The 10,166-nt window shown below is 48.6% G+C and overlaps 1 protein-coding gene across 1 annotated transcript in view; it reads right to left on the reverse strand.

Moving 5' to 3' along the window:
• Positions 1 to 7,508, reverse strand: part of ARID1A (AT rich interactive domain 1A (SWI-like)) — a 35,382-nt gene extending 27,874 nt beyond the window's left edge. Inside the window, exons 1-3 of the mRNA XM_010141592.1 lie at positions 7,302 to 7,508; positions 6,158 to 6,616; positions 5,101 to 5,214 (exon numbers count right to left, since the gene is read on the reverse strand). Of these exons, the coding sequence (XP_010139894.1) occupies positions 5,101 to 5,214; positions 6,158 to 6,616; positions 7,302 to 7,502 (774 nt within the window). The 5' untranslated portion in view covers positions 7,503 to 7,508. The remainder of the gene's footprint in view (positions 1 to 5,100; positions 5,215 to 6,157; positions 6,617 to 7,301) is intronic.
• Between the last annotated feature and the right edge of the window lie 2,658 nt (positions 7,509 to 10,166).

Consider the following 10,166-nt stretch of genomic DNA (forward strand, 5'->3'; position numbering starts at 1 on the left):
CAAGCTGCAGCATCAGCTTCATCTCGGAAGGGATGCTGCTTGGCGGAGGGCTCCAGGCAGCCCGGGCGATGCAGCGTGTGCAGGGAGTTTCCTCCCAAGGAGCAGGTCAGATTAGCTCGGTGCAAACCCGGAGGAAGGGGTGGGAGGAGAGAAAATTGCCACATGGACAGATAGCTGAGCAACCCTGAGAAGCAGGTCACAAAGCTGCAGCATCAGCTTCATCTCGGAAGGGATGCTGCTTGGCGGAGGGCTCCAGGCAGCCCGGGCGATGCAGCGTGTGCAGGGAGTTTCCTCCCAAGGAGCAGGTCAGATTAGCTCGGTGCAAACCCGGAGGAAGGGGTGGGAGGAGAGAAAATTGCCACATGGACAGATAGCTGAGCAACCCTGAGAAGCAGGTCACAGGCGTGAAATGTGCCACTGGAGAGGCTAGAAGATTAGGGTGGCTTTGTAAGCAGCACTCCACGCTCCTCACTATTAATTTTTTTTTTTTCTTAAAAAAAGGCACAGCCTTCTCAAGAAACCAGAACTGATGGCCACAACCACACACCAAGAAAAGCTTTGGCAGATGAGCCTTGGTCAGGAAAAAACAATTTTCAACTCCTTTTATCACTCTAACTTGGGACAGAAACCTTCCTATCAGCATAAACTGGAATGCACCAATCTCTCCAATACCCGTGTTTTCAGTATTGGGCTCCTCGGGGCGAGCCCGGGGTGCTGGAGCATTTCTCTGCATATCCACCGTGATGCCCAGGCACCACAGCATGCAGCTGCCCTGCTCTGACATGCAGACACCTCTAAGCCCTTTGAGAGCAATAAGACAGGCTCAAAAGAACAAATACAAACCAAACAGAAGCAGGAAGTCCCATATGGAAAAAAAAAAAAAGAAAGAGCTTGAAGTGACCAGCAGATTCAGCTAGAAAAGGTTCTTTTGCCCCTCCTCTCCCAAAATTTGCCAAAATAACTAATTTTGAGCTCAAAGAATTCTTAAGAAAATGTTCATTTCCTGGGCTGCACCTCCCTCTCCATGCAGGGCAGCTCTGAGACAGATTTAGCTGCATTTCAGCCTGTTGCATTGATTATTTCCAGGTCAGAGGATGCAGCTGACAGAGCTTAACTTTCCTCCACTTCACGCACCCACAGAGTCCAAGCTGAAATGACCGCTTTGGAAGAACAGGAAATCCAGACGGTGCTTCTGTGACAACCTCCAGCACCCAAATTCAGACACCGCTTGACTTAACATTCTGCACGAGCCAGAACTCTACAGCCCCATTCCTCTCCCCTCCCCACAAAACCTGGTTCTGCTAAATTCACACTGCAAAACACCCAGACCACAATGTTCAGAAGTTAAGCACGGATTGGGGATTTGTTTTCCGTTGTTATATTCCTTCCTGCCCTGACAAGACACCTTTCACATCAGAATTCAGAGATGAACCAAAGCAAAACACAGCTGACCAAGAAGTTTTCCAATAGCGCAAAATACTGAGATTAAAACGATTCCTGTTCCACACCAAGGTGGAAATAGCCTGCCCAGAGCAAGGCCTACAAAACCTTGCTGGTATCTGTCCTCCTGGTTCATCCCGAAGTCCCAGCCCATGCAGAACCTTTCCCATCGACACATCGCTGAAAGCAAAAACCTCTCACAGAAGTCTGGGCTTCCACAGATAGTGAAGTGTCACTGAAGAAATCCCAGGAGGTCCAGTGACCAGCCAGTATAAACTGGTATCAAATCAGGCTGCTTTATAAATGGCTTTTGGGGTCAACCTGGAAGTCCTAACACCACAGACACCAACTTCTGTGGTTGGGAAGGTATAAAGAGCCCGGTGTGGCAACCACTGTCTCAATGTTCTTCTCCTCATCCCTCTCCCAGACACCAGGAACCTGCACTCGGCTCCTTCGAGGCAGCCCACAGCACCAAAACCAGGGCAAGACAACAACCTGTTGCATGTTCCATAATGAGACAAAATTCCTCCCAACAAATCCAAAACTCCAGAGAGCTTCGCCATCAGAGCCGATTTGCAATCCCAACCCAAAAGGACGTCTTAGCACCCTGCTTGCTTCCTCTGTACTTGCTGCCAGCACCTTCCATGTCTCGGCAGCAGGTAATTCAGAGCTGCAAATATTTGACTCCTACAGACTCCGAATCCAGCCTCAAAAGGCAAAGACACCAAATAAACTGGATACAACTTGTCAGGAAGAATTCTTTGCTAAGCAGGCGAGACTAGGGTATCTCCTGGGAGAAACAGATTTATACCAAGGATTCCTATTCCTCTATCACACCCAGACACGAGAGACTACACTGCACTTCTCCCGTACACAACAGCAATCTTAGTTTAGCTGCAATCCTGATGGAGCCTCCCTGGGGAAGCATCAAATCCTTCAGAGAAATTCTTCACCTCGCCTGCAACAGGCAAAAAGCACCCGCCACGACACGGTGTGGATGCTGGAGCAGCAGCGTTCTCCCCCAAAACACAGCAAGTATCATCTCCAGAAAGGGAACAACAAACCAGGAAACACTGAAGCTCGAACCACAAGCAGAAATGGAAGACCAGACATCTTGCTACTCACAGATAAGCCGACGAAGCACTAGAGAAATCAGTAATTTGACTCTTCTGCTGTTAATAGTCTGATCACAGGAACATCATCAGGAAAAAGTTTAGTCAGCGACACAAAAATCATGATTAGGAAGATGTCTTGGAGACCCCCACCCAGAACAATCAACGTGACGTCCTCAGGCAGATCCTAGCAAAGCAACAGGAGCTGAACAACTCGACAATGTCACCATCGAGGAAGTCACCAAGTCCTGAAACAGCGACAGGATCAGCCCAAGCAATATACCTCCCTCCAACAGTAACGTTGATGGGCACATAAACTTAACACTTCCTAAGAACCTAAAAAGCAGCAACCTCCTTTTGCTGCCAGAGCTGATCTATGTTTAATTTAAGATGATACATGGCACGACCTGCCCCTGCGGGCTATTCCCCCGTGCCCAGCGAGCTTGGCAAAGGGCTCAGAACGCTGAGAAAAATTAAAAGCCCACAAACTAACTCTGCTTCTGTAAGTCATCCATAATGGCAAAACAGGGATCTAGGAATCCTCCCGAGTAGGATAAAACTTTCTAAAACAGACAGACTGAGCAACATAATGAAGATAAAAAGAAATCGATAGCACCCTTCCATTTAACTCTTGTTTCTAAGCATCCCCAGGCCAAGCTTCATGAAGGAGATTGATCACTGGAACACAGCTGGCTTCAACACACCTCAGAGGTCCTCCAGACAAACCACCCCGACGCATTTCTCCCCTTACTGACAGGGGTGCTGGGCCTGCCCTACAAGACCCCAATGAGAAGACAAGGAATTATGAAACACAAGAATAAGGGGGAGTTTCTGCAGGGGGTCTCCTTATTTTCACGTGTCCGCACCAAGGAAGGGAAGGCCCAAAAGTAAGGGGCCGGGTAAGCTAAAAACTGCTTGATTTCAGAAATGCAAATTATTTGGTGATAAAGTCAGGAGAAGAAGATGACTCTATAAAGTCTGTGAAAACCAGCAGCGAGCTTTATAGCTGGCCAGTTCTAAAAGCTGGACCCTCTTTTTGCACCCTGGATTTCTCCTCAGCAAACCTCAAAAGCACCTGGTCAGAATCTGGGGGACATTTAACACTTTACCTGGATCCAATCCCTCACTCCCGGGTTCCTCCGCTCTTACCACAGAGATGGGGATCTTTTCTTCAACCGCTTGGGAAAAAGGAAAACTTGAAAGGGGGCAAATACAGGAACCCACGAGGTATAAAACAAACTCCCACTTGGTGCCGAGAAGGAGCCACTTCTGCTAAGCAGAGCGGCTAATTCCTATAATCTGAGTCAGAGGGCGCTGATTGGGAGGATTCATGAGGGCTCTATCAACAATGCCACTGAACAGGACTTCCCACCGTTCCCAGCTACAGCAATTTCTTCAATTACTTCAGTGGCTTCACTTTTCCTACGTTCTTTGCCAGAAGATGGGTCACATGGAAGAACTTGTGGAGAGGCAGAGTGGAAAGAAACATGCTATTTAAAAGGATTTTTTCCCCAGGCCTCAGAACAAATTAAATCTTTGTAATCAGGGTCCAAAAGGGAAAAAAAAAAGAAAAAACAAAAAAGGAAAAGAAAGAGAAAAGCAACAACCCACAACTACTCCCATTAGGTGGCCCTAGAATCACTTTGTGTTTTGGGTGACAATTTGTACCCACGATCCAAAGGAATTATTTCAAGGGGCTCTCAACAAAGCCGTCCTCACTGCCAAGAGCAAAAATAACTTTGCTGTATATACAGCTCACTCTCCTCTGACCAAGCAATTGCAGCTTCGAAAACTCACTTTGCCAGTGGCTAAATAAAAAAAGAAAAGCTCGCTCACCTCCTACCAGCAAAATCCGAACTCAGCAGCTCAAAACTTTTTCTCCAAGTCAGAGGCACAGAGCAGTTTGCGCAACTAATTGAACTTTTAACCCTTCTCCATTTTCTTGATCAAGTTTTAACCCAAAGTTAAAGTATTCTGGTCCAAAACCTGCTGGAATTAGTCAACAAGCAGGTTTAGAATCCATCTGTCAAGGAAGGGGCTATCTGTGCCCGATCTTCCTCACTCCAGGTACTAATAAACCTGTTTTTTCACCAACTCTTCAGTCAGATTGGACCAAAGCAGCTTAAATCAGCACAATAAGGATCCAGTGACACAGAAAGGGAACGGCACTGGCAGCCTGCTAACCACCAGCACAACAGTGGGCTGGAGGAAGGAGGAAAGAGAACACAGCTGCTCTCTGCTGAAGGTCAGGCTCTGCTCTAACAACAGCCAGGTACTTCAGACACTGCAAACAGAGCGCTGAAAATGCCCTGTTTGCCTAGACCACGCAAACCGGAGGATTTAGGGTTAAACTTGGATCTCAGATCCATTACTTTTGTAAATTACATTTAATCTCCAGTGGGAACCCAGAAGCTAATGACTTAGTAAAAAGAACCAGCAGCCTCCACCGTTCCCATTTCCACCTGGAATACTACCAGTGCTCATTTATCCTGCCGTGCTCCTGACTGCCCTCGCCCCGCTCGCTTCCAGAGCGGCTCACACCACTCACCGGCAGGCTAGAAGGTCTGGACTGAAGATTCAAGTTCATATCTTCTTGCCCTTTACTGGAAGCCATTGAGGGAGCAGATGATGCCTGGGAGCCAAACGAGTCTTGAGATAACTCCTGAAACATCAAGAAACACCAAGAAAATCCACAAATGGGAATAAAATAAAGGCTCTGCTGGAATCACTCTGGTATATTCTCACATTGTTGAAGAATTATGTACCCTTGGTGACATTTGCCCAAAACAGGAAATAAGACAGCGGAGAGTTCAAGCCAGCACGCCCACTGCTCTGCCAGGGGACAGACGCTGCCGGGCTGGGACAGTGCGCTGGGAGTCAAGTCTAAACCTTGACAAAACGGTAAATCTTCAGCTTTCCCGTATCGCAGATCCTGGAAAACAGCCCTATCCTGTGGACTGCCCATCAGCTTCTCGATCTCCTGTGCTAGGCTCTACCTACTTCATTACACAATCAAAGCCAGTCGATTAAAACCTTCCACTTCTCCGAAGCCACCTTCGCCACACTGCAACATGTGCTGGAAGGTCCTAGCCAGCTTTTCACACAACTATTAAAATGTCATTAAGCCTCGCTAAAAATAAATACAATTTTTAAAAAAAAAAAGCTTCATGATTTTATCTTTCAATTCCATGCACTTGCTGCTCTGTGTCTCCTCCCTAAAGCCAAGTTTTACATTTCAGAGCAAATTTTTCCATCACCATCTATGTGTCACTGTTATTATGCTAAACTAAGTAGCTCTGGAGACCACCTGGAGAACTTCCGCAGACCGCAGCGTGAAAACCACTCTCTCAGGAAATCCCTGAGACTGGTCTTGCCAATCAGCAGCGTTTCCTCGACCCTGCAGTATTAGCACAGCTTAGCCTGTTACCACCATTGCATCTCTCCAGGAGATACAGATCTACACACAACAGACACATCTAGTACCATCCTCATGCCAGCCAGCTCCTGACACGTAGTTCAACCGGCTTTAATGTGCCGAGAAAAGGATTTGCCAAAGTTTCTTTCAAAACCACTTTGAAAAGGAAACAAAGCCAAAGACAGCCTACCTGAGGAGGGGGGAAGCGCTGCTGGGAGTACGCAGACTGCTGCTGCTGCGGCTGCGACGGAGGGTATGACGATGACTGCTGCGAAAGAGCCGAGGAAGTCGTCTGCTGGGTTTGCTGCTGCTGCTGGTAGGGCGACTGGGACTGCTGCTGCGAGTATGGAGGCTGACTCTGCTGATGCTGCTGGGCCGTGGACTGCTGCTGGGGGTATGGAGTTGGGGACTGCTGATGGGGCGGCTGGGACTGCTGCTGGGAATAGGCCGGCTGCGATGTCTGAAGTTGTGGAGGTTGAGACTGAGGCTGTTGCTGCTGCTGATAAGAAGGCTGCGAGTGAGGGGTCTGGGATGGAGGCTGCTGCGAATACGGAGGCTGCTGCTGGGGATGAGGGCTTTGCTGGTTGTAATACGGAGTCTGGCTTTGCTGCCCATAGGCACCGGGGCCCTGCTGTCCGTAAGGAGGAATCTAGGGAAGAAGACGACAGTTATACCAGTTAGGAAGGTGGTTTGTATACACGCATAAAAAAGATTACGCTCAAGAAGAAAAAACTCAGAGACCTGTGCAGAGCAGTTAACTGGGAACGCAGTGGAAATGCCACTACCTAGATATGTCCCAGACAACAGCAAAAGTCACTTGTGGGTGACATTACTCTTGGAAGTAACAAAACTTTAACAGGCACCATAACTAAGTTGTTAGGGTTCCCTGTCTGCCTGCCCTTCAACGATAGTAATGCTGAAAGACTGCTTGCTCCAAAAAAATTAAAAAACAAGGGCAGCCTTTTGAGTCCTGCAGGAGCCACTTGGACCATGAAATGAGCCAAAGCGGACCTGAAGTCATTGCTGCTGTGAAGAACAGCTCTGCCTTTGACCGAACACAGCGGAATGAATATCTTACTCCCCTCACTAACTACTTTTCCCTTGTTTCGCTGCTGTGCTGCTGCCTCTCTTGAAAGCACCAATTCCACAGCTCCTCGCACATCCATCACACCTGGATCCAACTGCGGTGCAACACGTAGCCTAAAGAAACGCCTTTTTACCCCATCAGCTGCTTCCAGCCTGGCTGAAGGTGTTCCTCCAGAACACACAGCACTTTGCGGCTCTCCTGCCTGCTCCCGCTGTAAATAGAGGCTAGAGAAGCCTGAGAGCTCTACCTGCTGTGCATACGAGATGCCGCTCATTGTACTCTGCGTCCTGCTCTGCATTCCCATGGGATATCTCTGAGGAGTCTGTGGCCCATATGGCTGTCCTGGGTAGCCATGTCCTTGCTGCGGCGCCGCCTGAGGTCCCTGCTGTTGTGTGTATGGGTTGGTTGCTCCGTACGGCTGAGGCCTCATCTTCCCCATCTGATCCATCGGGCTTGAAGGCTGCAAAGCAAGTGAGACACATGATGCACATCCAGCCACACAGAGGAGTCGTTCATAACTTTCCCAAAACCCCAGAAGAAAACATCAACAGGTTGGCACAAAGAAGCAGAAGCTCGTCTGTCTCTTCTCAGGTGCAAAACCCCACAGTCCCGCTCTGAATTACAGCAGGGCTCCTGTTGCCCTTTCGATCCTACAGAGCTTTCACAAAGAACGAACCCAAGGAGAAGTCATTTTATGCTGACCTATCTCCCGTGGTCAGAGGACAGGAAAGAAGGGGGGAAGAATCATTAAGGAAGATGAACTATCAGTGTAAGTGGCTTTTCCCCATAGCAGGTAGCAGTTTAACGCCCAGATGCTCCACAACAAGGTAAATTTTATGCTGAAAATTTAAATATTCACAAGAAACTCTGCTTCTTTCACATATAACAAGGTCTCCCAAAGCACTACAGGCTGTTAATTTACACTTATGCATTTCAATTAATCCATATTGATGTACTAACACTGGCCAGTGCTGCCGACATTCACGGCATTCAAGGCTGCAGTTCCATTTCTGCCTTTTTTTTTTTTCTTTTTAGGTGTGCTTTGCGTCTCTCGCCTTTTGTAGAATAAAGGTTTCTACATCTAATTTCTTCAGATGCATGAAAAAGAAATTTGTCAGCCTTGGAAGCCAGGTCCCTGAGTTTTAGAGCAGATGCAATGAGACGAGTGAATAAATACAACTTTCCTACGACTTTCTAATCTGTACGACCCCTGCCTGGAGGCAAGATGTAAGAACAGTCTATCAAATTTCCTGGAAGTACTATAAACATCACCATACAGCCCTTCTTCCTCAGCAGGGCTATTCCCACCCCAAAGCCAGCACTGTTTGGGCGTCCTGACCTCCAAATGAATCCCAGGTGCAGTCTTTAACCTCCATCCCCGGGACTGAATGAGAATTGTCCCCCATCACCCGATGACCTAACTAATACCCATTAGATGTTTTCCACCAGATCACCATGACAATGGACTCTTCCACCATTCCTTCCTGCCACTAGCCCTAGGGTGGTATTTGCGCAGATCCACCCTCTCTTGCCGAGATCAGGTGCTTGAGGAGCAGCGCTACAGGTCTGCACAAGCAAATATCGCACAAAGCCAGCGCCGGCTGGAAACCCAACACAATCCCGGAGACCGCAGCAGTATTTCGGTTGTGTTTGCAGAACCCACACTCCAAGGGGGGAAAAAAAAAAAAGTTCGTGCAGTATGTTACACTTCTGAAAATCCTGCCCCAACAGCCAGCACAGCTTGAAGTCCCAACACACAGACCCTGAAAACATTTGTTTGACCAGCTGTCTGCTGCGCCATGCCTGCCAGGGAAGCCACAGCGCCAGGCCCGTGCCAAGCAGAAGCAAGGGCATGACAGGGAGTTAATGGTACGGAGTTAATGGTACTCTTGGGAGGCAATGGGAGCTGGGCCACGGGAAGCGGTTTAATGGAGGTGGCAGGAAAACCACCCCATTTTTGGTAAGGGGGGGCCTCCCGCTCAAGTGAAACGGGGCTCCCTTAGACAAATTTGCACCAGCATGGCTCAAATCCAGCACGAACCAGGTCCAAGGCCAGTTCAGCCCCGGACACCTCTGCAGAGGTGTTCACAACCTATCATGTGTGTAGCACCAGCATGGTTCTCTCCATCGAGGCAGATTTTAGATGCTCTGCCATGGTCAGTTGTGCTGGATGTTCCCATTTTCGTCCAAACTGATACCAAAACAGTTCTGAAAAAGTTGATGTTTCATGTTTTATGTTCACATCCCCTCAGCTGCCGCTGCTGAGGAGTAACGCGGACAGAGGCTGCAGGTCCTCAGCAGAAGGAGCCCAGAGCAGCCCCAGATCCTGCTCTTCTGAACGGCCGCACCCCGCAGACCAGCCGTGCACCCACACCAGGTTTTGTACCGCGTTCTGAAAGGAAGCTTCCATCAGGGGGTGAGGAAAAAAAACCACCAAGGTCTTTGATAGCCTTAGTCTGAATCCTCAGAACTACAGGGACTCGCCTCCTGAATGGCAGCACCCTCACAAAGCTGTCCTGCACCCTCAGGGATGCAAATCGTGTTTACATCTTTCAAGCAATTGTCCCCGGTGCTTCCTGAGTCTTGCCTAGTGGGTATCCCCTCAGCTCACTGACATCCTCTCCCTCCCCAGATGATCTTCTCTGGTATGCAAACCGTGGTGCCACCAGGACTGTTTCCCAGCCCCTGGCTTCTGACCAGCCACCCCCCTCCACCACCACCCCCAAACACACGCACCTCCTTCCTCCTTCTACCTGATCAAGTGCAACTTTGGGGTTCTGGACTAAACATTTCAGCATCTTTTCTGTTCGTTACTGGCTTCCTTCTGGTTGTTACCTCACCTTCACAGCCCCGCGAGGAAGGACAGCTTCTCAAACGCATTCCTGTTCGGATTTTTTATTCTTTATTTTAAAGACATACACACACCGCACGCTGCCTCCTCTGCACAGATTTTCGTGTCTGTGGTCACCCACAGAGCTAACCATGTCTTCAGGAAGGAGAGAAACAAGGTGAAGATTCACTTTTCCATGACTCTGACAGGAAACATGACACTGGTTGAAAAACTTCAAGAAACATTTGGAACTGTTTACGCAGCCATAGGAAAAAAAAAAAA

This window comes from Buceros rhinoceros, unplaced genomic scaffold (assembly GCF_000710305.1).
Source record: "Buceros rhinoceros silvestris isolate BGI_N320 unplaced genomic scaffold, ASM71030v1 scaffold19028, whole genome shotgun sequence".
NCBI classification, from domain to species: domain Eukaryota; kingdom Metazoa; phylum Chordata; class Aves; order Bucerotiformes; family Bucerotidae; genus Buceros; species Buceros rhinoceros.